A 17,370-nucleotide genomic window follows, 5' to 3' on the forward strand; every position below is an offset into this window, starting at 1 on the left:
AACTTCTGGATTCCAACATAGACCAGACATCAGCGGCTCCTCAGGAATCCCCCAGGCTTCTGGGGCCAACTTGGGACTGCTGGGACATCTAGCCTTCTGGATTGAAAAATCGCTGGATTCTCAGCCTCCAATGTGAGACAGTCATTGTTGGACGACCAGGATCACATACGCTAAGCCAATGTAAGAGATCGCATATATACATGTCTATTCATTCTCCCAGTTATGTTCCTGTAGAGAACACTGACCAGTACAAGGAAGTAGCTCAGTTGGTAGAATGCTTGCCAGGCATGCGCAGAGAGCCCTGAGCCCCTTTCTGAGGACCACATAAATGGGTACGGTGGTGCACATCTCTAATCCCAGCACTCAAGAAGTGGAGTCAAGAACACCAGGAATTCATTGTCATTCTAGGTTATACAGAGAATTCAAGGGCAACCAAGGCTGCATGAGATGCTGTCTCAAGAAGGAGAAGAGAAAGAGGAACAGGAAGATAAAGAGGAAAAGAAGGCAGAGGTGGATAAGTAGTTAATTTAAAAGGGGGTAATTTGGGTAAGCCCTAATTCAGTCTGTTTGGTGTCCTATTAAGAAGAAATTAGAAGACTCTGGAAGAGACCCTGTCTACACAAGTCTAGGAGCACGATATCAGCAGGACCTGCACTAGCACCTGGATCTCAGAGCTTTGGCCTCCAAAATGGTAAGACTAACCATCCGTGGTAGTTTGTTATGGCTATCTGGCAGGCTGATGCCAATGTCTATTACCAGATAATAACAAATGCTGGTGACTGTGGAGAGCTAGGGCTCCTCTATGCAGCTGACAGGAATGTAAAAAAGTATTGGGCCTGGAGAGATGGCACTTGATGCTCTTGGAGAGAGCTAGAGTTCAGTTCCCAGCACCCACTTTGGCTGTTCACAACAGTGGCACTTTCCAGCATCTACCCAAGCAATAAAAGCACACTTCTTATAAAGACTTGGCCGGGAATGTTGTTACATTTTGAGCAACAGACACAAAAGAGAACAACCCAGACACCTCTCCATGCCATGACTCACCACTGTTCATCAGCACTGCTGAGTGTAAGACCTGGAGGAGCATGCCCGCTACAGATGGCCTGTGGGAAGCATGGCATACACTCAACCAAACGTCTGTCCGTGCCACCTGCATACCGGCATGCCACAAACAACAGTGACCAAGATGACAGAGCCAATCCTAGGAAAGCTTCCAGCCCAGGAATTCAGATGCTGGCACCTAGAGGAGTACCCTCTAGAAGAGAAGCCAACCTCAGCTATTCTGACCCCAGGTTCTACTGTGAGATGTCAGGGAAAGGATCTGGCTCCTCCTTAAACCCGGGAATCCTAACTAGAGGAGCAGCCAGTGCTCCTAGGTTTGGCGTCTGTACAGTGAAGTGATGAAGTGTGAGAGCTGGCGTGGTGTATGATTCTACATGCTGTGCGTGTCAGGGGTGAAAATGTGTGTGAAGTGTGCCTTAGCCGTATGTGATATGGGGAGGGGTGAAGTGTGTATCAGGTATGTGAAGTGTATGTCAGGCGTATGTGAAATGTGTGTGTCAGGTGTGTGGCTGATGAGAGACAGTACAGAGGCCTGCTGTGGGAGGGGGTGTGAGGCTACCTGAGCCACAGTGGTCCCTCCTCCAGCCTGCATCTCCATGGCAACCACAGCCTCGTTCTCAGGCTCCAGCCCCTTGCCAGCCCCGCCTGGTGGCGAAGCGGCTGGAACTGCATCCTCCGCATCCACACCGCATCCCTGTCCTCCCGCGACTGCGTCCTGCAGCAACTGCCTGTGAGCCATTTCCACGTTTCTTCTTTTGGAATGGGGACTAGGGGGCCAGAATGTGTGCGTGGGTGTTCAAGGGTACAGGGATGTGAGAGGTGCGAGGATGGGGGGGAGGCGGGTGCAAGAGTGTGCGAGTGTGCCCGTGTGGAATGTATGTGCAAAGATACAGGTGTAGGGGTTGAGAGTATATGTGGGAATAATTTGGCTAACCTGATGGCTGCCAGAGCGGTGGAGCACAACCATCTCCTCCCTGAGGTCTCCGCTAGAAGTCAGGCTGGCCCTGCTGGCTCGGGTGGAGGTTGGTCATTAGACCTCTCAGGACAGTTGGGGGAAGCTCTGCTGCCTTGAGGTGGAGTGGTCCCTAGACCTCGAGGTATGTCGAGAAACCCCTACAGGCCAATGGCAACCTGGACATTAGAAAGAATTATGGCTGCTCAGCCAGCACAAACCTCATACGAGGCTGGAATTCCCAGTCGTGGGCATAGTAGGGTAGCAGAGGCAGTGGGACAGCTGAACCTCAGTCCACCCAGTCCAAGGTGACTGCAGACCCCCTTCCTGTGGTCTGGCTCCACCTCTGCAGGTCCGGAAGAGCCAGTGGGAGCTGTACACCGTCAAGCTGGCCTAGGGGCACAAATCCTAGCTCCTGTTCGGGTTGTCTGTGGGGGTGGGGTGAAGAAAAGGGGAAAACAGCCAGATGGGGAGAGAGGGGTCAGCAGAAGGGGCGTTGACCAGAGTATTGAGTGTTTAGCTGTCTGCGCATGGGAGGGCATGATGGGGGTCGCTGCGTGAAGGTTCGAGGAGGGTAGGAGATAGGGCAGCCACTTGTCTCAAACCACCTGCCGCAGCTCGGTTCCGGATGCTGGGCCACAGGTGGCTGGTGAGTGTAGGAAGCCAAAATCAACCGTGCACCTTCTCTTCGTCCCCCTTTGCTTGAGCCCCGCAGAACAACAACCCTTAAAACTAGAGGCAAACGACTACCCACAGGGCTGCGATGCAAGCAGACCAGGGTGGGCTCTGCCGCAGGGCCGTGGTGGTGAGGCGGGGGAGGGAGGGCACGAGTCCGCACCAGTGTGCACTTCTCGTGACGCAGCATGAAAGAGTGCGTGTGCAAGCGAGTCTGTGACCTCTGGCCCAGCTTTTATGGGCTGTCAATTAAGAGTCCGCATCCGCCTTCGTTTATTTGTCCGTCAATATCTTGTCGGTTCACAAACCCCAGATCGTGACCAGAGATGCCCAGCCCCACCCCCACGAGGGCCCTGCGAATGAGCAGCAAACCCCCAGGAGACAAAATGACAGAGTAGGATAGAGAAGGACTGGTGAACGATGTTGGGGCGCCTTCTCAATTCTAAAGCTTTATGATCCCTGCCATCTTCCCAGCGGTGCCCCCAAGATCCAGGGTGGACTCTTCTTGTGTGCTGAGAGGAGGGGAGAGTTTTCCACACAGAGCCCTTCGTTTGCTGATGTTCTGACTGTGGCCGTGGAGGACTAGAAACTTGACGTGGAACTCGGGGGCGGGGCTGCCTCCGTTGCCATGGGAACCCGCGGTGACGTAAATGGCCAGCAGCTGTGTCACCGTGGCAACCGAAGGCGGAGCTCGTGGTGAGGGCGGGGAGTCTTGTGGACCGTCATAGAGACTTGGAGGCGTGGCGAGGACGCCATCTTCTGTCGATTCCCGTTTTCCTGACTATTTTACCTCCGCGTATCACCTGGCCCCGCCGTTTATATTCTTCATAATAATTTCCGGTCCGTCTCTATCGCAATGCCTAACAGGTTGCCCCCAAGCCATCCGATTGCCCACGTTCTCGGGCCAACGTAGAGTCAGCTTCCTCCCTAGGGCCGAATCCACCTCTTAAAGAGGCTCTTGGTTGGCAACTACGTGGTTTCTGTAAAGGCTGGGCCAGGCAGAAGGTCACAGGTGTAACACACGTCAAAGAGAGCAGGGTCTTAGAGGGTCTGCTGAGATGGGGGAGGGAGTGTTGATGCCGCTTCCTGTCCTCCAAATAGCCATACCTCCCCCACCCCCTACCCAGCCTTCCTTCTCTACTTTCTTGCCCTGGGAAGTTCTGCCCCCAGCTGTCCCTAACACTAGACAGCTTTGAAATACCATCTTCTCTGTGTTCCTCAACGCCTGTCACATCTATGGGGCCCAGCCAGTAGAGAAGGAGAAGCAGTGGCCATCTGCAGGTCTGCAGAGGTCAGCTGGCCTCCCAAGGGTGACTGTCCAAACGAACCCCAACTTTACCATCCTGGAGGCAAGAAGTCCATAATCAGATTTTAGCAGAGCCGTGCTTTAGATGAAGCTTCACGGAGAGGGTTTTCCTTTGCTCCTTCCAGTCTCTGCTGTCCTGAGCAGTGTTTGGGTAGCAGCTGTGTAATTACAGCCTGCCTCCATCTGCAGAAGGCGTTCTCTGAGGTCCAAGCCCTCTTATAAGGATGCTCACGGTGGAATAAACCCGTCCCCTCTCTATTCTAATATGACCTCATCTTAACTCCATTACAACGATAAGGACTGTTTCAAATAAAATCTCTTTCACAGGTACTAAGAGTTAAAACTCAGTGTCCTTTCTGTGAGGTCATCAGTTAACCCTCAACAACCTGTTGTCACTTGTGTGTTGCAAATATCTCTCAGAGTTTCTGTTTATCTTCTTTGAAGGTCTTGTCTTGATAGGCAAGGGTTTTGTTTTGTTTTGGGTTTTGGTTTTTTCGAGACAGGGTTTCTCTGTAGCTTTGGTACCTGTCCTGGAACTAGCTCTTGTAGACCAGGCTGGCCTCAAACTCACAGAGATCTGCCTGCCTCTGCCTCCTGAGTGCTGGGATTAAAGGCGTGTGCCACCACCGCCCGGCTAGGCAAGGGTTTTTTATTTCAACATGGAAGGTAATTTATTGAGATTTTCTTCTATAAAAGGAAGTCTGGTGAAATCTGAGCGTTGCTGGCAAAATCTTTCTCTTCCTGGGGTTGGAAATATTCTCCTGCATTGTCTATGAAGTGCTTTGTTCTTGTGTTCATGTGTGCATTGCGTGTGCACCTGTGTGTGCGCATGTTGTGTGTTTAGATATGTCTGGAGTGATGGGATCTGCTTCACTCCAGGTAGCCTTAACTATTAAGACACAACCAGCCTCTCTGCTGTTAACTGAGGTCTGAATTTTAGAATGTGTCAAATGGGTTTCTCTCCGCAAGGCATCAACACCACCAGTGTACACTGCTGTGTTCAAGGCAGACACCCAGCAGACAGACTTCCTTTGTCAAGACATCTTGTGTGTTCCTATCTTTCTACCTTATACATGCAATTTTGATGTTTCAAGTTCATAAATTTGTTAGAATTTTGATTGTAAGTTGTTAATTCTACAAATACAGTCAGGGGATTTAAGCATAAAGACCTCCACAAATCCGCACTATAGAGGCTTCCCTACCTGATAAAGGATTTCAGATGTTCCTTGGGTCCCTGTCACTATTTCGTGACCTTCCATAAGGAGCACCTGCACATCATCTCTGTCCTGGACTTTGGAACTGTTTAAATAGAACCTTACCTGGCTCACACCCGGAGAGGCTGAGGCAGGATGATCTTAAGTTCAAGGCCAGCCTTGAACTATAGAGGGCTATATAGTGAGACCCAACTTTATTAAAAAAATAAATAAATAAAAAACTGGGTTGGGGAGATGGTTCAGGGGTTGAGGGCACAGAGGACCTAAATTGTATTCTGAGCATCCACACCAAGCAACTCCTAGCTCCCTGTAACTTCAGCTTCAGAGGATCTGACACCTCTGACTTCTGAGAACAGCTGCATGAACAGACACACATAATACTCCAGTTTCGGGGGATGTGGCACCTTCTTCTGACCTCTGCAAGTGGGCATAGATATACGTGCAGGCAAAACATAATAGAAGAAATTGCACACATAGAAACACATCATTAAAAATAAAAATTTTTAACACTTTTTTTCTCAAAAATATTTTTGCCACCGACATATAGAAGTATATCTGCTAAGAACTCAAATTTAACTGGACTTTTAAAAATTTCTGTGTGTATGAGTGTTTTACATGTATATTTGTGTGTGTGCCACATGTATTTTTGGTGCCCTTGGAGTTCAGAACAGGCAATGGAGCCCCTGGACCTGGAGTTACAGACAGCTGTGAGCTGCTGTGTGGGTGGTGGGAACTGAACAGCGGTCCTGTGGAAGAGCAGCCAGTGCTCTTAACCGCTGAACCCTTCAAAGTCTTTATCGCGCCTACTGACTGCGTGTGAATGAGTGGCCTTAAGTCACAGCATAGGTGAAGAGGTCACAGCACACCCACACGAGGCAGTTCTCTCCTTCCACCACGTGAGTTCTGGGGATTGAGCTCGGGTTTTCAGGCTTGGCAGCAAGTACTCTTACCCACTGAGCCATCTCACTGACCCTGTACACTTTCAATTTTTATACTTTATATGTGGAGGATTTGTTTTCGCGTTTAAATACAAAAGCTATTTCATCCACGAATAATCTGTATTGCTCTCTGAACCTCTGTCCTGGTTTCTTTGCCTGGTGAAAGTGTGCTGGCTGAGTACTCAGGACCGCAGTTTCTGGAACTTCATCAGCTGGGTTAGCCACTCTTCTATGGCTGTGAAGCAGAACCATGACCAAGACAACTCATAAAATAAACCAATGGGGGGCTTATTTGCAGTTAAGACGTTTAGTCTATTATCATCATAAAGGGGAGCCTGGCATGGCAGACAGAAGTAGCTGATCCACAGGCGGGGGTGTGGGGGGTAGGGGGGGCTGGCTTGGGACTTCAAAGCCTATCCCTAGTGACACACTTTCTCATTAACAAGGTCATACCTCCTAACCCTTCTAATCCCTTTATTCGTGACACTGCTTAGTGACTAAGCATTCAATTATATGAGCTTATGCAGGCCATTGTTGGGCAAACCACCCCCCATCAGTGTAGGCCATCTACATCTCCATGGTCGCCAAAACAGAAGACCCAGATTCCAGATTCAAGGTGATGATGCACACCTGTAATCCTGGACTCAGGAATCTGAGGCAGGAGGATCAGGAATTTAAGGCCAGCATGGCTCAAAAGACAAAACAAAAAATAAACAAAATAACAACAAAACTTACCTTCATTAACCTGTTGGGTTTGTGTGTGTGTGTGTTGTATGTGTGTACATGTGTGTAGTATATGTATTTGTGTGTGTGGTGTGTGTGGTGTGTGTGTGTGTGGTGTATGTATATGTGCGTGTGTGTATGTGGTATATGTGTGTGGGATGTGTGGTGTATGTGTTTGTGTGGTGTGTGTGTGGTTTCTATGATATGTGTGTGTAGTGTGTGTATGTGGTATGTGTGTGTGGTGCAGTGTGTATATGTGTAGTGTGTGTGGTGTGATGTGTATGTGTGTATATGTTGTGTATGTAGTGTATGTGTGTGTGCCGTGTTTGTGGTGTATATTTGTGTATATGTGGGGGTGGGGGTGGGTATGGGGTATGTGGTGTGTGTGGTGTGGTGTGTGTGTGGTATGTGTGTATGTGATGTGTGTGGTGTGTATGTGTGGGTGTGGTGTGTGTGCTTTGTGTGTGTGGTGTGTGTACATGTAGTGTGTGTGGGGTGTGATGTGTGGTGTGGTGGGTGTGGTGTGTATGTGTGTAGTGTGGTGTATGTGTGTGTATGTGTGTATATGTGGTGTATTGTGTATGTAGTGTGTGTGTGGGGGGGGGTGTTTGTGTGTGTGTGTTATGCGTGCTTGTGTGTTCAGGTACACTCATCTGTGTGAACGTAGCTCACTTTGGGTGTCTCCTCTGTGCGTCTGCACCTAGCTTTGAGACAGGATCTCTCATTGAGCTTCATGCTCTCCATTTCTGCTATGCTGGCAATCGGCTGTGAACCACCAGATTCCGTACCTCTCTGCCCATTTCCCCCCAGCCCTGTGGTTGCAGAGGCAAGCCGTGGCCCAGCTTCTGTGTGGTGCTGGGATCTGAACTAGGTCCTCAGGCTCGCACAGCAAGCACTTTCCCCACTGAGCTGTCTCCCAGCCTCATGGAATTGCTTTCAAAATTTCACACCCCGAATAAACACAGCCTTGGTGATCTTTCTGTTTTGCGGAACTCGGCTTGCTCAAGTTTCACTTAAGGTCTCTGCTGTCCGTGGGTGGGACTGACCTGGGAGTTCCTCCTCCTAATGTGCTTGAGAGCAGTAGGCGGGAGGCAAGAGGGGTAGCCTCGGGAGCCGATAAATGCTTTTTTGTTCTTTCTCTGGAAATTTTGCAACACACTGGCAGTATTTCCTTTTTAAAATGGTTATATTGGCATGATTTTATCTGAGATTGAAGTTCTATGTGAGATGGGGGAGTTGTTTTGTTTTGTAGTATTTTATTTTCTTTTTTTGAGCTAGGGTCTCACTGTGCATCAGTAGCTGGAACTTGCTGTATAGAGCAGGCTGGTCTCAAACTCAGAGAGCTGCCTGCCTTCGCCTTCCAAAAGCTGGGATTAAAAGCAAGCACCGTCATACACAGCTCCGAGACGGTTTAAATAATATGTTTTGTTTTCCATATGTCATCTTAGAGGTCCCTTCCCCTCTGAGAGGAACCACAAGATGAGAGTGTGAAGCATGATTAATAAAAACTCAGAAACAGAAATCGGGGTTCAACCTCAAGGTCAGGAAAGCAAAACAGCCAGCCACTGCCTCTTACCTCGACTTCAGTCTGAAAATGGCGATCCTGCCCTCCAGGAAACCTCAGAATGTGACTGAGTGTAATAGCTGTCTCCTCTCATTTTATAATCCTCTCTAGTTCTGGGATTAAGGGTGTGCACCGCTACCTCCTGGTTTCTATGGCAAGATACTGTACCTACTGGGACTGAAGGTGTGTGTCATTGCTGCCTGTTCTGTAAGGCTGGCCAGCATGGCTGTTTTACTTTTCTGATCTTTAGGCAAGCTTTATCTATTAAAATACAAATAAAATGCCACTACAAGAGTATATACTTTTCTAAAGAAATATTTATTCTGTCTACATTTATATATCTGTGTATGTATGTGCAGCACATGCATGCAGAAGCCTGTGGAGGCCAGAAGAGGGCAGCAGATCCCCTGGAGCCAGAGTTACAGGAGGCTGTGAAGGCATTTTGCGTGGATGCTGAAAGCCCAACCTCGGTCCTCCGCAAGAACATTAAGCCCTCTTAACTTCTTAACTGCTGAGCCATCTCTCCATCCTTGAACAATTTTACTCTTGACTTACCAGAGTCAGTGGGACTTGCACCCTCCTCCAGACTGCCATGGCTGCCTGACTGGCAGGATGGGCTCTCAGCCCCACAAAGGGCTGGTCTTCCTGCACCACCAGAAGTGTATACTTTTGTCACCTTCCTTGGAAGTTCACATAGAGAACCAATGGCAATTAACAGTGACATGTCCCATATTTCATGGGATAGACACCTTTGTTGTGTTTTGTTTTAAAGTATCAACAGTTAACAGATTTACATTGCTCTGGGCCTCCTGCTAAGTCCAGTTGTCCCACCTCCTCCCTGAATCCTTCCTTCTGGTGGAATATGTGTCCTTCAAACACATGCCCGAGCAGGCTGGCCAGAGGATGATATCGTGGTTCTATTTTGAAATATTCTCTGGTCGGAGGTCTCCATTCTGCACTGCTGAGGGGCTAGGAGGGAATGTGTAACCAAGAGCTGGACCTCTTCCAGCACATCCCTGGATTTTGCATGAGAAGCCTTGGGGCATTCTGGGTCCTTACTCCGGAACTAGTTGTATGATTGTCCATTGCATGACTGGTAAGCGGTGACTCGAACTCTCTTTCTAGGCTGGGACAAGGACCGCCACCCGCCATGGTGAAGCTGGGCTGCAGCTTCTCTGGGAAGTCAGGCAAGGAAATGGGAGGCCACGAAGGGGCTGCCATGGACAGTGTCCCTCTGATCAGCCCCCTAGATGTCAGCCAGCTTCAGCCCTCATTCTCTGACCAGGTGAGTAGCCTGAGGCAGTGCAGGTCTTCTCAGCTTGCCTAGGGACGAAAAGGGATGGGTAAGGTTTATGTCAATGTTGCCTCCCCCAAAATGCCCTGAGGATAGCCGAGCTGGGCAGAAATCCAAACTGACCGTGGGCAAGCGGGACCTCCCTGTTAGGGCTCTCACATCCAGAGCCCCTACCCATCCGAACCAGGGTAAACTGACCACTGGATTCCTCGGAATTTAAACACTCAGACTGTGATGTAATCTAACAAGACCAGCAAGTTGCAGTTACCAGTTGTGCTGGCTAGTTTTATGTGACATTGGCACCAGCTATAGTTAAAAGAGGAGAAAACTTCAACTGAGAACCTGCCTTCCTAAGATCTGGCTGTAGTCAAGCCTACAGAGCTTTTTAAATTGATTTATTTTTATTTATTTATTTTTTGGTTTTTCGAGACAGGGTTTCTCTGTAGCTTTGGAGCCTGTCCTGGAACTAGCTCTTGTAGACCAGGTTGGCCTTGAACTCACAGAGCTCCTCCTGCCTCTGCCTCCCGAGTGCTGGGATTAAAGGCGTGCGCCACCACTGCCTGGTTTACAGAGCATTTTCTTAATTCACGACTGGACTGATGAGGCTGACCAAGCCCATTGTGGATGCTCCCATCCCTGGGCTTCTGGTCCTGGGTTCTAATAAGAAATCATAAGGAGCAAGCCAGTAAGCAGCACTCCTCCGTGGCCTCTGCATCAGCTCCTGCCTCCAGGTTCCAGCTGTTTGAGTCCCTGTGTTGACTCCCTACGATGATAGACAATGATGTGGAAGTGTAATCCAAATAAACTCTTCCCCATCTGATTTTCGGTCTTGGTGTTTCATCACAGCAATAGTGACATTAATTAGGACATCATTCTTTTCTTCTGGACAGGGCTCTAGGTTAGGGCACAAAAAAAAAAAAAGGCTTCTTAGGCAGGTGACTGAGGGGCTTGGTGACTTTTAGTAGAAGTCAGCAAGAAGCAAAAAGTGGCCCAAGGCTGGCCTAGTCTGGCCCTTCAGGAGCCCAGGGCAGCTCCCCAGTGATCTGGATCGGTTTTAGCTGCACTTACTCTAACAGTGAATGCTGAGAACAGATCTATCCTTCGTCCCTCAAGAACACAAACAGTCTAGAGTTGTCCACGTCTGAGTCCCATGTGGCTGGGGACTCCAGACTCTAGAAGCTGTCATAGGAGTCAGGTCAAACCTCCTGAAGGAGAGGAACCAGATTATGGAGCAGTAGGAGAAGTTCCCGCCAGAGAGCCAGCACCCTGAGCCTGGCTAGGCCTTGAACAGGTGTGGTCGCCATCAGACCTTCAGTGTTCACCTTCTAGCTTCAGTTTTGAGATGCTACAGCTTACTGGCCACCAAACAGTACAGACCCACGGTCAGTTCTGTCTCCCCAGTTCCCAACCCCCTCAGTTCAGGGCTCTCCTGGGTCCCCACCAGCTGTCCAATGATATCATGACCATCTCTTCCTTTAGGTTCTCATCAAAACACAGACAGAATATCAGCTTTCCTCCTCAGACCAGACAAAGAAGTTTGGAGATTTGGAGGGTCAAAGGTTGGCCTGTGGCCACCCAGAGGAAGGACGCAAAGTAAGTATATCACCTCTCCCTGAGGGAAGTTAGAGCAGGGGAGAGGCCAGATGAGCAATTCAGGCCTTGTTTGCCTGACTGAGTCCCACTTGGGTCTCCTAGGGACAAAAGGGATCAATCCTACTCAGATGTCGCCTCTAGTGCTGGCTGGCCACTAGCTAGCTGTCCATCCTTACCCAGCCTTCTTCTGAGCAGCCTGAGCTCCTGGGAGACATTTCCCATGGGAAGTGCCTGTCTCCCAGCCCGTCATTGTCTACCTCTCTGCAGGCTTTTTATGGAACAGATAGGAGCTTTACCTTTTATCTGGAAAATGTCTCCTCTTTGTCTTCTTTTAACCACATCAATGATGGTTTTAATAATCACTTTTAGCTGACTATTTCTAGTGCTTTTTCATTTGTAGAAGCAACAGCTGCCCTTTCCCGTAGTTTTTTCAGTGGTTGTGCCCATCAAAGGTGCTGAGGCCTTTGTTTGTATTCACCCGGGGTGGTACTAATGCTCCTTCCTCACTAGATTTCTCTCTCTCTCTCTCTCTCTCTCTCTCTCTCTCTCTCTCTCTCTCTCACACACACACACACACACACACACACACACACACACACACACACTGCTTCCTGCATCCAGTCCTCCTGCTGTGACAACCACCAGCTTCTGTAGGCCACATGGGCAGGGCAAACCAGTGGTAACTTCTGGATCAATTGGCTGCATGCAATTTAATTGGCCAAAGCAGTTAGTTTACTTTATCATAGATGTTTACAAAATCCCAGCAAATTGGGGCCTGCAAAAAAAAAAAAAAAACAGTTCCTGGACTTTTGGTCCCGGAGCTGACCTCAAGGAAGGAGACAAGATGTAGGTAGGGGCAGCGGTATTGTGCCCAGCTCCAGTTCTTAGGGACTGTCCCCTCAGGGAGGCTGGCCCGGCCATAGTTCACCTGCACTAAGTTCTGCTCCTTTCCCTCTGCCAGGTGCCGACTGCAAGGATGATCGCCTTCGTCATGGCTCTCATGGGTTGTGTGCTGATCATGTACAAGGCCATTTGGTATGACCAGTTCTCCTGCCCTGATGGCTTCCTGCTTCGGGTAAGCCTGAGGGACCAAGGACCAGGGCAGGATGTGGAGGGCTTTCTGGGGCAGCAGCAATGATGGATGCTTCCCGTCTCCAAGGACCAGGGCAGGATGTGGAGGGCTTTCTGGGGCAGCATCAAAGATAAATGCTTCCCATCTCCCACCCCTAGGTTTTCTTCTAAATGACAAGGCTGACCCTATGTGATTAATTCCCTTACTTCCTAGAATATACTGAGAGCCCATCTTTTGAAACTTTCCAGGCAAAGGTTGTTTTAGGGCTGCAGAAATGGCTCAATATGGGCCATACTGTATAAGCATGAGAACCCATAGAGAAGGCCAGATGTGACTGCCTGTACCCCAGCACCGTGGGGTGACAGAAATAGGACAGTTGCTAAGGCTTGATCCAGGTTCAGTGAGAGACCCCATCTCAAGGAGACCTCCTCTGGACAACTCAAGCACAATTACAGACACACAAAATAAAACTCAAAAACAGAAAAGAGAGAAGGGTTTTTGTTTGTTTGTGTTTGTGTTTTAATCTAAACTGAAGTAGGAGGTGCTAGCAGAACTCTTCAGTGCCCTGGTGCCCTCCAGCTCCTGGGGAGGAGACCTGCCTGCATTCAGCAGGTTTCTCTACTGAGTCCTTTAGTCCTTAGTCATTTTCCTAGACTTCAAGAGGTTTGTTTCTTTGGCTTCTTCTTCTTCTTCTTCTTCTTCCTCTTCTTCTTCCTCTTCTTCTTCCTCTTCCTCTTCCTCTTCTTCTCCTTCTTTTTCTTTTCCTGAGAAAGGGTCTCACTGTGTAGCCCTGGCTGGCCTGGAACTCACAGAAATTTCTTGTCTCCAAAGTGCTGGGATGAAAGAAGTGTATGCCCATTCGAGAGGCCTTTTTTTGGGAGGGAGTAGTTTTAGTTTTGGTTTTTTGAGACAGGGTTTGTCTGTGTAACAGCCCTGTCCTGGAACTAGCTCTTGTAGACCATACTGGCTTCGAACTCACAGAGATCTGCCTGTGTCTGCTTCCCAAGTGCTGGAATTAAAGGCATGTGCCACCACTGCTGGATGCTGGAGGCTTTCAAATGTGTTATGGGCATTAATGCTTTCTGCATATTTAGCAAATATTTCCTTCTACTTTAAAAATCTCAACTCCATTAATGGCAGTTAAAATTTTTTTAATATTTTTAAAGTGCTTCATATTTTAGAAGTAGTCTCCTCTTTTTCCCTTAATCCTCTGGTCTCTGGGATGGAGTTCACAGAGGTACTGAAGTCTGGCTGGTTTTTTTGTGGGGGGAAGAAAAGACATAAAGTTTTAGCTTCAGCTGTTCTGGAATTCACTATGTAGCCCATACTAGCCTCTGATTCACTTCAATCCTCTTGACTCAGCCTTCCCAATGCCGGCATTACAAACATGGTCCCCAAACCAGTCTGTTTTCTGCCTTTCCCACACAGCATGGTTCTAAGAGACTCCTCACCGGCAAAGGCCCCAATTCACACCACCCGCTTCTCCAAAGAACCTCAGGCTCTGACCCTGTGACCCGAAGCCAAAGTTGCCTTTGTGGGTTTTTAATTATGACCCTTCTCGTCCTCGTCCTCGTCCTCGTCCTCGTCCTCGTCCTCGTCCTCCTCGTCCTCCTACTTCTCTTCCTCCTCCTCCTCCTCTTTCACAATGATCCCTGGTCCCCTTACCGGTCCGGAATATGCCTTTGCAGCACAAGATTTGCACCCCGCTGACCCTGGAGATGTACTACACGGAGATGGACCCCGAGCGCCACCGCAGCATCCTGGCAGCCATGGGCGCCTACCCGATGAACCGCAAGCATGGCACCGAGATGCCTGCTGCCTTTGGGAACAACTACCGGGCCTCCAAGGGGGAGCATAAGGGTCCCACCCCAGCGACAGTGGTTGTGTCCACTGCAGCTGCAACGGCAGCAGCGGGCACAGAGCCATCAGGGGAGCCTTTGACCATAAAAGAGAAAGAAGACCCACAAAAGGCGGAGGGCGTGCCGTCCCAGGCCCCCCAGTGACTGTCGTCCCGACCCCCTCACACACACACACACACACACACACACTCCTGCCACTGACTGGGGTAAGTGTGTTCTGCCTAAACAATGACTGGCTAGCTCAAAGGCCACAGGCTTGCTCTGCCCTGCTCTGCCCTGCCCTGCCCTGCCCTGCCCTGCCCATCTCTCCCGCCCTTCCCTGTCCCCACGCCACCCTCCCCCCATTTCCCCACATCCCTCACTTCCCGCCAGTCCCAGAAACCTACCCAGCTGTGCACCCTCTCTTGAGGCTACCTCCGGGTCTGCGTACAGGGCTTGCCTTCCTGCCCAGCACACCAGTCCCCTGTCCCTTTCACCCTGACCCTTCTGTCTTCACAGCGACCCCCACCAGCTTCTTTGATCCGCGCACCTCCTCATGCTTCTCCACCCAGTGATTGTGCTCCTGCCCCAAAGCACCCCGCTGAAGCCCCTGCCCCTGGTGGGCCTCTGACTCTGTTGCTTTTCTGTAAGTAAAGATTCACATCTACCTGAGCCTTGGTTTCTCTTTTGGTCGCAGCCTTGTGTGAGCATTTTCATTAGCCTCTGAACCTAAGAGGACTCCTAAGGGTGCCTGCTTTTGAGGAAGAGAAATAGTTCCTGCTCTTCCCGACTCCAGCCCAGCTTAGGGGCCACTGGCCTCAGTGGAATAAACCACTCAGGGGAATTGGGGTGACTCCTGACTGCCCCAGGAGTCACCTGTATTCTGCTGTACTAGCATCTACTTGGTGCTGGGTCTGGTTCTGGATCCTCTCCAAGCAATAAGGATTGTCCTCCACTGGGAGGAGCTCTTGGGTTTTAGAACCACTCACAGTGAGTTCTTTCCTAGATAAGACTCCTACAGCCACGAAAGGACTGAATATTGGCCTGAGTTGGGGGTGGGACCTTTCAGGAACTTTGTGATTTGCCTCCTGTGAGTTGGAGGGTCCCCTCAATCCCTTCCTTAGGATTGACATCTCCCTTTAGGAGTTAGACAGGAAGTGGATTGTCTAAAGGTCCCAAGGGAGCTGCCCTGGGTCCCTTTCTCCTCCTCTCCCCACACAACTAGCCCACGGTTCTGCGTGACTCTGACTCTGTCACTCACTCTAGCATCTTTTCTGATCACTTCTATTTATTTATTTATTTGTTTGTTTGTTTGTTTGTTTATTATACAGTGTTCTGATGCCTGCAGGCCAGTAGAGGGCACCAAATCTTATTACAGATGGTTGTGAGCCACCATGTGGTTGCTGGGAATTGAACTCAGATCCTCTGGAAGAGCAGCCAGTGCTCTTAACCGCTGGGCCATCTCTCCAGGCCTTCTGATTATTTCTTTCTTGGGCTTTGACCCCTCACCTAATGAGCGGTGAGCTCAGACCTGGCGTGGTGGGGGTCACTGTGGGATGAGGGTTACGACAGAGCTTAGGTTGCTCAGGGGACCTGAGAAACTCTAAGCAGAAGGTCCAGTGCTATCTGCATGAAGCATAAAGGGTTCTTAGTCTTGAGTGGTATGCCCCCACAACAGGGCCAGAGATTGTGGAGGGGCCCCTCTATTCTAATAGAGAGAACCCAAAAAACTTGGATGAGAGCTGGAGCTTATGTCCATGACATTGGGAGTTCTCAAAAACTTGGATGCTGGAAAATCTGGGCATTGGGTTTGTTGCTTCCAGGAGCTCAGTAGAGAAGCACATACCCTGTGTCTTCTTGCTTCTGTGCATACACAGGCACATGCACACGTAAAATTCTCCACGAGGCCTGGGGAGACAGCTCAGTTAAAGTGACTGTCTCTCAAGCGTGAGACCCTAACTTTGATCCCCTAATCAAAAAAGGGGGGATCAGCAGTATTTGAGACAGAGACAAGAGGATTCCTGGAGCTTGCTGGTTAGTCAGTCTGGCCAAATTGATGGACTCCATGTTCAGTGAGAGAGCCTGTCTTGAAAATTAATTGTATGTATGCATGCATGCATGCATGTATGTATGTATATATGTATGTATGTAAGTATGTATGTATGTATGTGGAGGGGAATTGAGGAAGATACTGGGCTACACACACAAACACATGCACACAAAAAAGCCTCCCCCCAGATCTTCATAGGTTCATAGTGACACCTCCAATTCAGTGCAGAACCTCTGAGTTATTCCAATCTCCTCTCCCATATTTATAATTCCTTCATCATCTAGGAAAGACCAGTTTATTCTTCATTCTAAGACTTATTTATTTTGTCTGCCCTATCTTCGTGCACACCTTTATGCCAGAAAAGGGCATCTGATTCCACTATAGACTGTTGTGAGTCACCCTGTGGCTGCTGGGAATTGAACCCAGGACCTCTGGAAGAGCAGCTGGTGCTTTTAACCACTGAGCCATCTCTCCAGCTCCTTTCTTATTCTAAAACACAGAATTTAAAGGAAAAGTTTATGAGATAAAATTTAAGGTTATTTTGGTCAAAGCAAGCTGAGAAGTTACGTTCACTTAAAAGATTCTCATGCTTCTCGCAATAAATAGTTCAGGCCCTCCTGCTTAACCTTGGCACAGACCCCGCCTAGGTAGGTAAAGTGACAGTGCAGATGGAACCTCAGCCCCTGAAGCTGGCCACCCCTTCATGAGAGTCAGGCTCGTACCCCAAACTTGCCCCTACCCACACACAGCTCAGATGCTCACACAGTTGCAGCGGACATAACACTCTCACACCTTGGGTGCCATGTTACAGCGTGACAGCTTCCTCCAGAAGGGAATTGATTCGGCGGTTACCCCTCCAGGTCACACCACAAGGCCTCCTTGATTTTAGCATCTTCACTGTGGACTTTCAATTACCTGTGGCACTTGGATGGGAATCCTTGTGTGAGGGGCCCCTGCAGGTGTCAAGACCAGCAGTGATCCTCAAAGAAGGGAGAATGCAAACTTGGTTCAAACTGACTTCGTCAACCTGGATCAAACCTCTAGGAGTCTGATGCCAGGCAGTTTATTGCCAACAAATTTAAACACCGT

The 17,370-nt window shown here is 49.3% G+C and overlaps 1 protein-coding gene across 3 annotated transcripts; it reads left to right on the plus strand.

The window, feature by feature from the left end:
- The first annotated feature begins 1,653 nt into the window (after window positions 1-1,653).
- Caly (calcyon neuron specific vesicular protein) lies at window positions 1,654-14,903 on the plus strand. Of its 3 annotated transcripts, XR_005975780.1 has the most exons (6): window positions 1,654-1,792; window positions 9,560-9,719; window positions 11,208-11,321; window positions 12,283-12,396; window positions 14,082-14,458; window positions 14,751-14,903. XR_005975780.1 is itself a non-coding variant. In XM_041666735.1 (5 exons), the coding sequence occupies exons 1-5, from the start codon at window positions 1,659-1,661 to the stop codon at window positions 14,394-14,396; spliced, it is 837 nt and encodes a 278-aa protein (XP_041522669.1). In that variant the 5' UTR covers window positions 1,654-1,658; the 3' UTR covers window positions 14,397-14,903. The 3 variants fall into 3 exon arrangements, 2 of the variants coding, with proteins under 2 accessions (XP_041522669.1, XP_041522670.1); XM_041666735.1 differs by having other exon boundaries at window positions 14,082-14,903; XM_041666736.1 differs by lacking the exon at window positions 1,654-1,792 and adding an exon at window positions 2,034-2,159 and having other exon boundaries at window positions 14,082-14,903.
- The last annotated feature ends 2,467 nt before the right edge of the window (window positions 14,904-17,370 follow it).

This window comes from Microtus oregoni, unplaced genomic scaffold (assembly GCF_018167655.1).
Source record: "Microtus oregoni isolate MIOR12 unplaced genomic scaffold, Mior012 000016F_ref0000370, whole genome shotgun sequence".
NCBI lineage: Eukaryota > Metazoa > Chordata > Mammalia > Rodentia > Cricetidae > Microtus > Microtus oregoni.

Bases quoted from the DNA above. Each gene is read 5' to 3' on its own strand.
- Caly (XM_041666735.1), top strand. From the start codon at position 1,659: ATGGCAACCACAGCCTCGTTCTCAGGCTCCAGCCCCTTGCCAGCCCCG. The intron at 1,793-9,559 runs GTGAGCCATTTC...CTCTCTTTCTAG, and splicing joins GCGTCCTGCAGCAACTGCCT to GCTGGGACAAGGACCGCCAC. The intron at 12,397-14,081 runs GTAAGCCTGAGG...ATGCCTTTGCAG, and splicing joins CTGATGGCTTCCTGCTTCGG to CACAAGATTTGCACCCCGCT.